Source organism: Ananas comosus, linkage group 1 (genome assembly GCF_001540865.1).
Source record: "Ananas comosus cultivar F153 linkage group 1, ASM154086v1, whole genome shotgun sequence".
Taxonomy (NCBI): Eukaryota; Viridiplantae; Streptophyta; class Magnoliopsida; order Poales; family Bromeliaceae; genus Ananas; species Ananas comosus.
Genome location: NC_033621.1, coordinates 23787435 through 23803170, shown reverse-complemented (window position 1 = coordinate 23803170; position 15736 = coordinate 23787435). Strand labels below are relative to the sequence as shown.

Here is a 15736-nt window from a genome sequence, read left to right as displayed (position 1 = left end):
TTTGTTTGTTTATTTCAGTAACTCAGATTCAGCGGTCAAAATCCTCCTCGCATTCATCTATTACTCAGATCAGGGACTTATAAGGCTTTAGACATATCTTTATCTTATTCTAATTAGCACTCATATTTATTTTTATAGGATTAGGATAAAGAGGTTTTATCTATCCGAGGGCTACTTTGCAAAAGAATCACCTCTTGTGACTATAATTGTCCGCGATTTATTTGTAGGTTTTTTAATATCAGAGGGATATCGGAGGGGAGGAGAGTGATAATAATCACATGAATAGCGGTTTCTGGAATTTAGCCTATATGTAATTTTACCTTTCTGGTCAGGATAGGATGCTATCGATGTTTTGGTAACATATATATATATGGCTGGACCAGGGTCCTGTTTAGGTTATTGATCACAGATCGAACTACAGGTTTTCTAGGCTTTCTTTTATCGTGCATGAGGACTAACAGCCTGGGCAAGTGAAAGCGGTGAGAATAGCTTAATTTTGATTGTTGGTAGTCCATTATTAATTGTGGGACCAATTATCAAGTGAGCTAAAACCTACTTTTTGACGGGAAAGGTGTTGCGTTGACCGCCCGTGGCCCGCATATGCTGCCTCTGCACATGTTTCTCTACTCAACAAGCAAAAGAAGAGAGAAAACAAGCATTAGTCCTACTATAAGATGTAGTGTTGTTTAGTGAACAATTATCTAAATAGTGCTATTAAAAAAGATAATGTATTATCACTTTAACAATAGAATCAGAAGCAGCAAATTACACTCTTATTATCTGCTTCTCTTTGCACTAGAAGCTGTAGAATTTTCTTTTTGCGATTCACTTCTATTGGGCATAGTAGGCTTTGATTTAATTACTTCTAAATCTGATTTGAGAATGTTAGAAAAGCAGGTATTCAGTTTCTAAGGCAATATGCCACCATCATTAATTACTTCTAAATCTGATTTGAGAATGTTAGAAAAGCAGGTATTCAGTTTCTAAGGCAATATGCCACCATCATGATNTCTCCTTGTTGTCCAAAGGCACGTTGCTGCATTTTTATTAGTACTTATAGATGTGGATTAGACCGATCCTGCTCCTTATTATTTGGCTTCAAACATTTGCCTAGGGATGCAATTATTATATTAATCAGTAATTTTCTCAATCATCCATTACCATTTACCAATTATGTTAATGAGCTGGAGAAGCACGTGCTTTTCGCTGGTCCACTTTTTTGAGCATCAAAACTTAATTAAATCTTTTGGTGGGGTTCTTTTGTTTGTTTATTTCACTAACTCAGATTCAGCAGTCAAAATCCTCCTCGCATTCATCTATTACTCAGATCAGGGACTTATAAAGCTTTATCACCTCTTGTGAGACACATCTTTATCTTATTCTAATGAGCACTCATATTTATTTTTATAGGATTAGGATAAGAGGTTTTATCTATGGGAGGGCTACTTTGCAAAAGAATCACCTCTTGTGACTTATTGTCCGCGATTTATTTGTAGGTTTTTTAATATCAGGGGGATATCGGAGGGGAGGAGAGTGATAATAATCACATAAATAGCGGTTTCTGGAATTTAGCCTATATGTAATTTTACCTTTCTGGTCAGGATAGGATGCTATCGATGTTTTGGTAACATATATATATATGGCTGGACCAGGGTCCTGTTTAGGTTATTGATCACAGATCGAACTACAGGTTTTCTAGGCTTTCTTTTGATGCGCATGAGGACTAACAGCCTGGGCAAGTGAAAGTGGTGAGAATAGCTTAATTTTGATTGTTGGTAGTCCATTATTAATTGTGGGACCAATTATCAAGTGAGCTAAAACCTGCTTTTTGACGGGAAAGGTGTTGCGTTGACCGCCCGTGGCCCGCATATTCTGCCTCTGCACATGTTTCTCTACCAAACAAGCAAAAGAGGAGAGAAAACAAGCATTAGTCCTATTATAAGATGTAGTGTTGTTTGGTGAACAATTATCTAAATCGTGCTAGTGAAAAAGATAATGTGGTATTACCTTAACAATGGAATCAGAAGCAGCAAATTACACTCTTATTTCTGCTTCTCTTTGCACTAGAAGCTGTAGAATTTTCTTTTTGAGATTCACTTCTATTGGGCATAGTAGGCTTTGATTTAATTACTTCTGAATCTAATTTGAGAATGTTAGAAAAGCAGTTATTCAGTTTCTAAGGCAATATGCCACCATCATGATAAACATAAACATACATAAATGTACACAACATATGATTCTGTCCAACATCAGACATACTACAGCTTCATGGAACAACAATAGTATATTCAGTATATTACATAGAATTTCCAACCTCCTTTAAAAGATACAAGGAAGCAGGACTAGAGCAACTAACATTTCTTATTAACAACAGTTGTGACAAACTTGACATGTGACAAATTTTCATCAAAGTAACATGTAAAAAGCATAAGTACTACTAATCATTTAAAGAATGAAGCCAAAAAGTTTAAAGCTACATATCGAAGAAGCTAAATATACAAAATACAACATTAGGAAGTCACATTGCTCTCACCCAACTAGATCTGTACCCTATTTTTTAGAGTAGGTCCGGTTATTACTCTAAACATTTTCTGCACATACAATCACAATAGAGAGAGAGAAGATTGTCTTAATGGAAAGAACGAACACAGGTCACAACAGAGACTCACGAATAAGTAGTAAGAAGATAGGGGTGGATAATTACTGTTTCCTTCAGTCAAGAAACAACTGATCCTATTTTAGAACATCCATCTTGGCGACACTTGAACGGCGCTCTGTCGAGGTCTCATTGGCTGCTCGCAGGAGTTCCTCTTCTTCATACTGGACGAAACTGTTGGGCTAAAATAATCGTGGCCTCTGTGCTGCAATGCTGTGGTCTGTGACTGAGTTTTCCTTATGGGGATCAACGTATGCTGCTTTTGTAAAGCTCCCTTTCGTTCTCCTGTGCTTCTCGGAGAAGCCCATCTGCTGTAATTTACACAGCTTTGGCTCCTACCAACTTGCTGATTGTTGTTGTTATTCTCCCTCGGACTCGGTATATTTCTGCTCTCCATAGTTTCAGCTGAGTACATGGTTTCCTCTCCGCTGCTAAACCCATCTCTTTCATTTCCAAACTCCGAGATCTCCACAGGGGATGAACTGGACTGCACTTCACTGTTGGCTTGTTGCATTTCGTGGGATTTTAATCCATTTTCTCCTGATGGGTTTCTATCTTTAGCTCCTTCGACGTCATTTTCTGCTGAGAGCATTTGCTTAAGGGGAAGCGGTAAATGAATCGATCTCGGAACCCTAGGAGGGAAGTTGATATCCAAGAGCTGTGGGGCTTGCTCCTTCTTCCGAACTGGACCAGGAATCACAATGGGGGTTTCATAGATCTCCGGAGTTAGGATTCCTGGTTCATGAGAAGAGCGTAAATCAACTATCGGGTTTTCATCATGAGATACCTTTGCATTAGTAGAACTGCTCGATCCGTGATAATATTTAGGTCTAGTTACTATCTGGGAGGATAATGACATCTCATTATTCTCACCATCTGTGGGCTTAAAGACGCTTTTTAGAGTGAAAGAAGCGGAGGAATTTTCACTCTTTTGTCCACTAGACATCAACCTAATAATAGGCAACTTGGGTTTGCTAACCTCATCCAAGCTCCCTTCCCAATGCTGATGTAACCAATCGCATATAACACTAATAGGTATCCCGAATTGCATGGGTGAATCCATTTTCAACGAGAGAGAAGATGAAGATGATGCGGAGGAAGACTTTGCGGTGGGAGAAGAGGCGAGCTTCATGGGATCACAGACCATGAAGGCTAGATTGCCTTGGACGTCGAAGCCAGCCGAGCCAGGGCACCAGGTTACCCCGTCAGTTGAGAGCTTTATGAGGTTGTCAGTGGCGATTACAACTTTTCCTTCACCGATTGTTAGATCGTTTTTCTTGGTGTGCCCTAATAGGTAAACTACGCTGCCCAGATCTAGACTGGGGTTGCAGCATGTTTTCAAGTAATAAGGCTGTGGCCCGCCCTGCGAGTTTGAGTCACCATCCATAGTATCAAGCCCTACTATCGTGAGATCAAGGATGGAACTGGTAATGAAAAATCTGGAGAAGAAAAGGAATAAAAATCAGAAAAATGAGCATAGCATAGCGCATCAAACTATAGGAAAATGGGTCGACCAAGTAAAAGCTATCGCTTCAGCAGTTATAGTATATTAGCAAAATACTTTTACGTAACTTCGCAATTAAAAATAACATAAAATTCACAGCCCCATGTACATATTCTGATGAACAAGAACCAGAGAACTTGCAAGCAATAGAAACTGGTCAAGTGAGAGAGCAATACAAGATTAATAGCAAGATATCTAATTACTAGAGAAAACTATCTCAAATCATGATACTGTAGAGATAAGGAAAAATAAAGAATACTTAGGTTATGTCTTAGACACAAGTAACATCCAGTACTTTCAACAAGTCACAATACTTAAAGAGGCATAATCAGATAATATGATAATGAAAACTCTGAAGTATAGATCATCATTAATTTGAACCAGCTGCTTTGCATCCAATGCTTGATTAGACAAGTGATAGTAAGAAACAACCAATCCACCAGTAACGACATAGTAATTGACCGGGAACTGGACGAGTATTTCAAATAATGAGGCCATAAAGACGAAGAAAAGTAGATTGTTCATGCTCTCTTCAAGTCATTTGTTCCAGGGACAAATCGATATAATGACTTAAAAAGTAAAATATTGTTAACACGCCGTTTAGGATGCAGTGGATGAATCGGTTTATTAAACAGTCACAATCAAAGAAATTGGTTTTCTCTTAAATGTATGCTTCATGCCTATAGTTACTAAATACCATACTACCTCCAAAGTAAGATAATGCTGTGAATCAAGGTAAATTTCATTTTGCTATGAAATGATGCATCAAACGATCAATCTATGGAATGATCCCTAATTCTTCTGCAACTTAAACTGTGCGTCCAATTGAAACAATCCATTACGGCACAAACAACAATCCCACTATCAATCAGCTCAAAACCATCAGATCTGATCAAATTTGCAAGTGGGAATAAAAAATCGCGACCAATCTCAGCACTTAATCCTAACAAAATAAGCTCCTTAGCTCAAATCGAGATGAAAACAAGCTGAAATTGATGAAAAATCTAACTTTTTCTATCCACATTGTCGCTACTCAGTAACCCAAACAAAAAACCAACCAAAATAAAAAAATTTAACCAAAAAAAGAGAGCCAAGATGGGGTGATCAGAGCAGGGCGTTGACCTGTAGGGGACGAGCCGGGCGGCGATGCGGCGGTGGCTGAGGCGGATCTCCGCGGCCTCGGCGGCGGCGCCGGAGGGAAGTGTAGCGTGGGTGGTGAGGAGGAGGCTCCGGTGGATCAAAAACCCCGTCCCACCCCCGCCTCCGGCGCCGGCGACGGAGATGGTGGCCAAGGCGGCCCCCTTGGCGGCGAAGATGCTCCCCTTCACCCTCTCCGACCTCACCCCGCCCCCGGAGCAGAAGCACCACCCCGCCCCCTCACCCCAAACTCCCATCGCCTCCTCTCTCTCTCTCTCTCTCTTTAGGGTTTCACTCGATCCAGGGACGATGAAACCCTAATAAGGCATCGAAGCGGGGGGCGACGGTGAGGCGAGGGGTCGTAGCGGTGTCGAGTCCGATACGTATCGGAGCGCGTTGTGGGGTTTCGGCGAGCGTATCGTTTCGTAGCGGGGGTCTCGGAGCGGTGCGCCGTGCGCGTATTGTCGTCGTGCTATATCCCTGCTTATCCCGGGAATGGAGGGGGTTTGTACAATAGTCAATAGGATAGTGACCTCTTCCTATTACACTTGAGAGTTTGATATGGTCACGCTCCATTTTTTTTTTTTTTCCCATTGTGTTACTTAAATTGTCAGATACAAATGTGTTTTTTCTTTTCCTTGGTTAGGCTACTTAAATTGTGTGGTATTTACAATTGTCTACAAATAGATTTTTTTAAAAAAAAAAACTGTGTTTTATTTATTTATTTTTTTTTAAACAAATTGAGCTGTAGATATAAAAAAATAGACTTCATACTTAAAATTTCGGACGTTAGACATTAAGTTCTTAGCCAACTATGCTGGAGACAATCGGTAATGCAGATAAAGTCAAAAAGGGTTAGAGAGCAAGTACATAAAAATATAATTTTTTTCCATCTTTCGGTGTAACTAAACTTTCAAAAATTTTATTTTTAAAAAATAAATTGACTTATTATACTCCTAACTACCAAACCAAAGATACTGATATTTTGGTATCATTCTGAATAACTCCTCAATCTGGAGTTCCACTTGAAAAAGCAAGGATTGCGGTTACAATATGAGCCTATTGTCGAGGAGGAAAATCAAAATGTAAGTGTTGATTAGTATCGAATAAAAATCAAAATAGGTTCGATTCCTTCTGTCCCATATCATCTTTCATAAAACAAAAGATGGGCTCACACTGCATTCCATATGTGTCGTCATCATTCAATGGGTCAGGTCCACTTATTTTTTTGTTTTTTAGAAGTTAATAATGGATGAGGTAGGAATATTAGAGAAATAAGAATACCTTAATTTATCAATTAATAATAGGTGTGACTCACACCGTCACACGTACTAGTAGAAAAAATATATTTTACCTTAATTTTCTACCATATATAAGATACCTTTTACAATCTCAAATAAAATTCAGAAAATTATTTGACATTTAAATGCTACTTAATATATTAGGTCAAAAGGAGTTCAACAAAAAATATGTAAAATATGAAAAAACTATGCAAATTATATCTAAATCAAACAAGCCTAATTTACACAACATTTTATATTTTATAAAATAAATACTACATTTTTTATCTGTACGTTTAAAATTTTATGTAATATTATATTATTTATAATTATACAACGTCATAAATATATGATTTATAATTCTAAAAAGATCATTAAAATGTACAGTAATAAGAGTACAAAGAAGAGAAGACCAAAAAAAGAAAAAGAAAAAGTGGGAAAAAATAAAGGTGGTGAGAATATACAGGGGCTTTATTTCATGTGTACTGGGAATTGTCGATGAAGGGTAAAAGGGGAGCATGAGAGGAGCATGAGGAGAGTAAAAGATTCATGAACTTAACTTGGAGGTGGATTGCATCTTACAATAACTGCTTTTCTGAGTCTTTGTCGGTTGGTATGTAACTCCTTATAGTTACAGGATGATAGGTTTTCAGATCAGTAATGCTACACTTATAAATAAATTTTATATAATTTTGCAAACTTGCGTTTACATGACGGTATTTAATTAGTGAAAAAAATATAAAGTACGAGAAAATAAATACGACTTATAATTTTCAGGTTGAAACCTGACCGCTAAGTTATATAGCTTGTAGAGCATTATGAGATTTGTTAGAAAGAATAGCATATTTCGCGTTTTCAGGTTAAAACACAGATATTTTACTTTACTTAAGTAGCACTGAGCTTTTAAGTTCGCGCGTGCAACTTAAATACATGTTTTGGATGCATATTTGAGTACCTACCGACTTCATATATATATATATATATATAGTCCAGCTATAGTGCTTGTAAAAGTACAAAGCACTTGGTGCTTGTAAGATTTTTACCGTTATATCTACTACTCGGATCATTTTCAACTATTAGATTATACTATTCAATCAACCACCACTCAACCCTAAGGGGTCCACATCATCCTAACCGCATATCTCTTAATCCAATGGCTAAAAATCTACAAGCACCAGTAACTCGGTACTTTTAAAAGCATAGGAGCTCAATTCATATATATATATGGGATAGGTATATATTATTATATATATATAGTAGTGAGGCTAACTTATTGCTACGAAGCACGAGCCCTCGATTGATTCCAGTCGACGTTTTCGATGGTCGCCGATGTTGTCGAGATCGGTCGATTCGGCCTCCGGTTAAACTGCTATAGTAGTATTTGGAGAGTACCTAAAAAATCTCTTATGAATTTTCGATTCTTCATTGGGACTAGGTGGGTGATTCGAATGGGTCAAAATTCAACGGGCTGAAAATAAAAGTCTTACAATGTAGTATAATATGGAGTTAAATTTTGAAATCAAGTTTATTCTATTTGAATTATAGTGATAAAGAATTTTATGTTCAAAATTTCCGTGATTGGATATTTATACACCGTTAAACCTTTGCAAACGTCTATGAACGGGCCATTTGAAAATTCGGTCGATTAGAGGCTGTCATTTCGATCACTAGGCATAATGATATCGAAAATAATAATTTTTCTAGTACTCCAAATCTCGTAGATCAAGTTTTAACCGGGTGAGACGATCGAAATATTCGAAAAATCGCAACATCAAAACGAGCGGAGCACGGCTAAGGCTCCGTGTTCCGATTGGCCATAGTAGCCTCAACTCGTATTATATATATATATAATACTATATATATGCTAGAATGTTTATAAATATACAAGTTTTTGTGCTATTAGGTTTTTTTTCAGGATTGCTTGAATAAATAAATGTACGCGTTAGTGATTTGGCCTTCTCTGCTGTGGAGTGAATTGTGGTTGAATAGGTATAAATCTAACGGCTTGTGATAGTCAAGAATTAAATCTAATCGGTCCAAAACCGGCGGGATAAGTTGTTTTATTAGATGTGCTTTACTTGGTGTACTATAGTTATCCCACGGTTCTCTCTCTCTTTCTATTATAATTATATATATATATATAGAGAGAGAGGACAGAGTTTAGAAGAATAGGCTCGAAGATACTAATTAATGAGTATCAATGTTACTAGTCCCGGTCTTATTTCAATTTTTTATCCTTATATAATAAAAGATGTGTGGTTAGAGTGATGTACGACCCTCTTAAGGTTGGGGGGTGGTTTTGATTGAATAGTATATCAATTCGGTATGAAAATGATTAAAAGATTAATGTTAACGCAGAATACTTGATAGCCATCAAATTTCTTATGTCTATGTAAGTATCCAAGCCAGCTATTGTATATAATATTATATATTATATATATATGATATTATATTAATAATATATATATATATATATATATATATCCTACTGTGGGAAATAGCAAGTACAATTAGGAATGAAATAAGGCTAAATTACAAAAAACTCCTCTGTCAAAACCCGCTTTTTCACTTTCCCCCCTATCATTTAAAACCCTACACTTTGCCCCCTTGTAAAATGAAAAATATGCACAGGGGGGTACGGTGTGACAAAATGACCATTTTGCCCTTCGCCATTTTCGCCTTCTCCCTCATCCTCCTCATCTGCGGACTCCATAGAGGGCATAGCAACAGGGAAGAGGGCAGTGCGCAGACGGGCTACGGGACTCTGGCCGTGAGGTGGTTGTGCGCGACGTCAAGCTGCTGGAGGTCGGTGGCGCCGGAGAGGGAGGACGGGAGGGGCCCTTGGAGGAGGTTGAAGCGATAGAGGGCGGGATGCAGCCGTCAAGTTGGTTGTGAGCGAGGACGACAATGGAGGCCGGGGAGTCGCCGAGGTTGGCGGGGATGGGGCGGCGGAGGCGGTTGGAGTTGAGGAAGATGGCGTCGAGGGGGCGGTCGAAGAGGGCGCGGGGATGGGGCCCTCGAACACGTTGAAGCAGAGGTCGAGGTAGCGGAAGGTGGGGAGGTCGAGGACGACACGCCGACGAAGCAGATGTTGCTAAGGTTGAGCTCGTGGAGGAGGGCAAGGCCGGCGAGGGCGCCGTCCTGGAAGCCGTCGAAGCAACAGGGAAGAGGGGCGGAGGGGCATTTTTGGCATAAAAAAAATTTTTATAACGGAATCGTAACGGAACCCTAACGACAGGAGGTGAAGTGCACATTTTTCATTTTACAATTGAGCAAAGTGTAGGATTTTAAATAACAGGGGGGGAAAGTGAAAAAACAGATTTTGACAGAGAAGTTTTCTGTAATTTAGCCATGAAATAATTATTAAAAATCCCCGTCTCGCAATTGTATCTATTTTTCTACTCTTTCTCTCTATTTTACTTATCATAATACCTGTGTTGGATTTTGCCTAAGAAAACAACACACTCCACTTGCTATTCTCCTAACCGTATGGTGCTTCTTTTTTCTTTTTCTTTTTCTGAATTAGATCTGCCAAGGACCTTCCCTCTTATCCGTTGCGTTGAGCAACTTTATAAACATGTTTATGGTTGAGTATTATGGTGTCTTATGATCGTACAAAGATTATTATTGGTAGAATCTCATGTTGCCATTGCTTCTAGATTTGATTTGATTTGATTTGATTTTTCTTACAAATGTGTGTGAAGACACTTTCTCCATATGCACAGATTGAAAATTGAGAGAAGTTTGCTCCGGTTTGATGCTGTGAATCCACTAGAGGTGGTAATTAATGGATACAAGTTTGCTCCGGTTTGATGCTGTGAATCCACTAGAGGTGGTAATTAATGGATACCAGAATACGCACCCAAGAACAACTTGGTTCACAATGATAAGTTCGAAATCCGTTTCACCCCGTTATTGGAAAGTTACAATCTGATGATCAACTTTTTAATCTATTATTATTGTTTTATTTTATATAAAAGGATTCACATATATGAGTTTCCAATCCATTATGGTCCCATTCTAATGCATCGGTTACTTAATTGATGGGTACTTGATTGAACTTAGAATTGGTTCCAGCTGGGGTTGTAAAAATTGCCTAGTTAATTAATTATTATTATACAAGCTATTCACAACAACCACATGGAAACTCTGGCACTGAGAGCTGTAATATAATAAAACATTTTTATGGCCCATAGGCTTTTTGGGTGGCCCATCATCAAATGGGCTATGTCTGAGAACCCATACGTATTTTACCACATGCCAGTTTAGTCTTATATTAGAAACTCAGAACTTAATACTCCTGGGCCCTCTTTGCAACTTCTTTTTAACACACTTTTGGAACAGAGATTTCCAAAACAACCATGACTTCTCATTTTAACCACTAGTTTATGTTTTACCAAAATTTATTTTCAGCTGCAAATCCTTGGACCTGCTGAACACTCTGAATTCTCTTATTAATGCGTCAAACTAAAACTTAATACTTTTAAACTTTCATAAAAAATTTCTATTTGCTAAAAAACTATGTACCAAAAATGCTCCAAAGATGCTTAATTTGTTTGGTCCATGTGGTTGCAGCCCTTTTTACCCTCCAAATGCTTCGGGTGCGGTACCGAAGTTGCCCTATAAGGTTGAATCAAAGGAGAGAACATAAATGGAAAGGAAATTCATTCAGGGGCCATTTTGTTAGCTTCTTCCTATCATCAAACATTATGTACAACTTAAACTCTACTCATCTGAGTCTTGCACCCATGCATGCAACCCAAAAGTTAAAAAAACACAAATTTAGAAGAAAGAAATTAAGGCCACGAAGAACAACACTCCTAGAACACAAAGTCAAGTGTTAGGAGGGCACCACCACGATCCGGCGCAGCGGATGCGCGACGTCGGTGCCGCCGGCATGCTCGACAAACTCGGCCGGGGAGAAGGACTTGCCGTGGCAGACGCACAGGATGCGGACCTCCGACTTGGTGTAGCGGTAGAGGAACCCCGTGACCGTGCGCCCGTTGGGCCCGTTCCCGGTCGTCGTCACGCACGGCATTCGCGGGAGGAGCGGGTCCTCGTGCTTGCTGTCATTAGAAGCTGGCGTGGGCTCGCCGCTGTTAGCAGAGGTGTTGGCAGTGGTTGCGGTGTTCGTCATCAAGCTGGATTGGGAAGCGCTCGAATTGCGGTTTTCGGTTAAGCTTATGCCTGAGTTGCTCCTTGAGTGGCTCCAATCGCTTGAGCCTATAATATAACAGGAAAGGAATCAGGGGCTAGGCTAAATTCAAACAAATGTTCCAAAAGATTCTTCCCAATTTCAATCTAACAGCTTCACAGTTGATAAATATATATATTTTTTCCTCTTTTTTTTTTTTGGGCACCAAATGTTAGTTGGTATACATACATTTATAGGGCCAAAATGCAAATCAATTAAGTTGGCGGGGTTTTTACGATTTCAACCCCGAGTTGTGGAGGGAAAAGGCGATTACCACAACAACAACAACAACGACGAAGACGACGAAAAAGTCCATCAGTGAGAGAGCTCAGAGCAGGTTATACATAACATACCTCGAACAGACCCACTTTGCTGATCCGACACACCCGACGAGCTACTCCCCGTCCGCGGCGAGCTCCCCGGCGACGCGGCGGCGCAACCCCCCTCTCCGGCGGAGAGGTTCACCGGGTTCCCGACGCCTGCCGGCGCCGGCGCCGGAGACCAGCACGGCGCCATGTATTGGAACCTGAACCCGTTCGACACTGGCATGTACTGCACCTGTTGGTGGGGGTGGAGATGGGGGTAGGGGTAGGAAAACACGTACGGCGCCGGCGCGTTAGGGTTCGGAAGGAACCCGATGCGGGGGAATTGGGCCGCCGTGGCGGCGCTCCGCCGCACACCGGAGATCGGCTCCGCCTCCCTCGCCTCCCTATCCCTCGCCCTCGATCTGGCCGCCGCAGCCTCCATCGCCGCCCGATCCACCGCCGCCGCAGCGCCACCCCCCACGCCGCCGACGGAGAGCCCGAGGCTCAGCTCCACCTCGGCCTCCGCCGCCGCTGGATTCGATCTCACCGCGATGCTCCTCGCCTCCCTCGGCGCCATTAACAAGGTTCAGATCCTCTCCCAACATACGCTCCACGATTCCATTTGGGAAGCGATTTTTAGGGTTAGGGTTGGGGTTTTCCCTTACCGGTAGAGGGTGGTGGAGACGCTGCGCTTTATAGGGGTGAGCGAGGGAGCCTCGGGAGATCCGAGCCGAAACGCACCGTCATCAACCACCCGTCGCGGGAGGATCTGCCACGTGTCTCCATCCGGGAGGTAGGGCCCCCGCTCGCTTGACACGTAGCACCTCCGGCGTGTGCCTCGCTCACTATCAGGATGCGTTTCCCTCGTTTTTGTTACGTAACGTGGAACGCGCCGGCTACGTTATCCATCACGTCAAAAGTACGGAACACCAAACACTGTACACTCTTCATTTGGCTAAGCGACACGTGCATAGGTTGCACCACGTCAGCAAGGGGAGTAAAGAAACTATCTATGAACCTGGTTCACCATGTCACCCATAGATTGCCCAATGCATCCACCCACCCTCTCTATTTTTTAAAAATTTTCGGTCTTTGTAGAAAATAATAAACTAATCACCATCCACACCTACAAGCTTCTTAAATAATAAATAAATGTATCACTTTTAATTTTAGATTATTATAGGTATAGTAATGTTATTTATATAATATATACCTCATCTATTTCAAGCTAGATTATTTAGATGCTATTTATTAAAAATTTTGTGAATCCTTTTTCTAGTTTTGTCAAAAAATTTTCACTAAAATATTCTTACGAATATTAGAACAAGTGTGTGTGTAATATTTATATTTAAATATAAGTGTATATGTAGCATTTTTTTTTATGAAAATGCTCTTATCTCCTTTAGCTGCGACTACATAAAATTAATAATAAATTTTCTATAATTATATAAGTATAATACTCTCAAAGCCTTGAATAATAATTTTGCCTATATATGTATGTAATTAACTTAGCAAAAATTTCGTACATAAAAGTTAAAAATTTAATTCAATATTAAATAATTTAAAATGAGAGTCTATATATAAAATGAAAATCATAAGGTTTTGGAGCGTGCTCTTCTAGAGCGCGTGAAGTTTGAGGGCCGGGTTTACGTAGAATTTCTTTTAACTATTGTAAACTAGAGATATTTTCAGTGTACGACTGAGTTGGTGCACAGGGTCCAGGAAAAATAATATTCACCAGAAACAGCCAGGTTTTTATCGGGGGCAACATCCCCCGGTGCATGCACGAGCCCACGTGGCCCATGTCTCGCTCGACGCCGTAAGCGTGACGCGTGTCGATACAAGGTTCACGCGTGCGAAGCATTACCTGGCACCTAAGAGCTTGGCGCGGTAGCACGTGGCGCCGCGCAAGGCCATGTGGCCTCGGGACCTCGTTGGCGTCGCCTTCCTCTTAGCTACACACGTGGAGGGCCCAGCGTGGGTGCGACCACTTCTAACGACACGTATATCCTCCTCCGGGGCGACGTGGCGCCTTCTGGTTGGTTGTAGGGTACAAAGTGAAAGCAATTTAGATTAGAGATTAGAGATTTTCGCAGCTGTGGACAGCGCCGTGGTGACGTGTAGTCGGATGAGAAGGAGACGTGTAATCAGTGTCCACGTGGACGTCTTTATTACCATAAGTTGACTCCATTGTGGGGCCCAGTTGTGTCCGTTCGTACGGTCAGCATATTACGTGGCGATCGCATTTCATTATCTTTCATTTTCTGGAAATATTTTCTTCGTAACTGAAAAGAAAATTAAAATCAAATTAATTTTATCCCGGAGGATTTTTTATATGGCGGGATTCGACCACGTATTTAGTGAGTTTGATTTTTCGATCTTTTCGAATATTAGTAGGGGGTTAATTTACGGCGAGGTGAGGTTGGAAAAAAAAAAAGAAAATCGTATATAGTCCGATTAATTAATAAAGGGAAAACTTCAAAAACCCCTCCTGTGGTTTCGTGCATTTTCACTTTGCTACCATGTGGTTTAAAACGTATCAATTTACCCCCTGTGGTTTCATTTTTATCTTTTCGGACGCTTTTTCGTTAATATTTCGTTAAATTATATACAAAAAACTTCAGATAACCATCTATATTTATCGAATAGTCACTTTAGTATCCTTTAATTTTAACTTTGTCACTGATTTAAAAAAAAATAATAATAAAATTGATAACAAAAAGATAAAAACGAAACCACAGGAGGGCAAATTGATACGTTTTAAACCACAGGGTAGCAAAGTGAGAATGCACGAAACTACAGGGGGGGTTTTTGAAGTTTTCCCATTAATAAATAAAAACATACTAGCTAATTTGTGTCTTAAAATAATATTTAAAGATTGTGTTTTATTTTTTAATAATTGAAAAATATTTTATTAGCTTTTGTTATTGTTATAGGAAATTTTAGTAATAGAGAAGCCTTTATCATTGGTAATTAAGATTTATGAGCTAGTGAAATTATTACTTCTTTTGATTAATGTTCGTATAATATATATATATATATATATAATTGAGCTTCTATACTTTTAAAAGTACCAAGTTATTGGTGCTTGTAGATTTTTAGCCATTGGATTAAGAGATATGCGGTTAGGATGATGTGGGCCTCCTAGGGTTGAATGAATGGTTGGTTGAATAGTATAATCTAATGATTGAAAATGATCCGAGAAGTAGATTTAACGGTAAAAAACTTACAAGTACCAAATGCTTGGTACTTTTACAAGCACCATAGCTGGACTCTATATATATATATATATGGATCATACACTGCTCTTTAAATCCTACTAGTGTTACAGACCCGCGCGATGCGGCGGATAGATAATAAAAATAAAATTTTAAATTTTTTTTTTAAAATAATAATAATTAAAATTTTAAAATGTATACGATAACAATCAGACCTGTTCTTTTCCAGGCTTGACTCACTCTCCTCTCCTTCAAAGCTAACGGAGAGAGGGTTGGAGAAAAATTATAGGATCAAATGAGTTACTGTATATATAACTTGAAATATTTTAAAGGATGAGCGAAATTTTAAAAATATAAATAATAGAATTAATATTTCGTGATAGTTACTAAATAAGATGTAGTTTTAGAAAAAAAAAAAAAAGGTGGATCATTAATTAGTAAC

At 39.6% G+C, this 15736-nt stretch overlaps 2 protein-coding genes across 2 annotated transcripts; both read right to left on the bottom strand.

The window, feature by feature from the left end:
• LOC109717833 lies at positions 2266 to 5814 on the bottom strand. Its single transcript, XM_020243767.1, has 2 exons — positions 5283 to 5814; positions 2266 to 4095 (listed from the first exon to the last, which is right to left on the bottom strand). The coding sequence occupies exons 1-2, from the start codon at positions 5552 to 5554 to the stop codon at positions 2739 to 2741; spliced, it is 1629 nt and encodes a 542-aa protein (XP_020099356.1). The 5' UTR covers positions 5555 to 5814; the 3' UTR covers positions 2266 to 2738.
• Positions 11226 to 12755, bottom strand: LOC109722405 (ninja-family protein Os03g0419100-like). The gene is made up of 2 exons (XM_020250465.1): positions 12125 to 12755; positions 11226 to 11800 (listed from the first exon to the last, which is right to left on the bottom strand). The coding sequence occupies exons 1-2, from the start codon at positions 12651 to 12653 to the stop codon at positions 11418 to 11420; spliced, it is 912 nt and encodes a 303-aa protein (XP_020106054.1). The 5' UTR covers positions 12654 to 12755; the 3' UTR covers positions 11226 to 11417.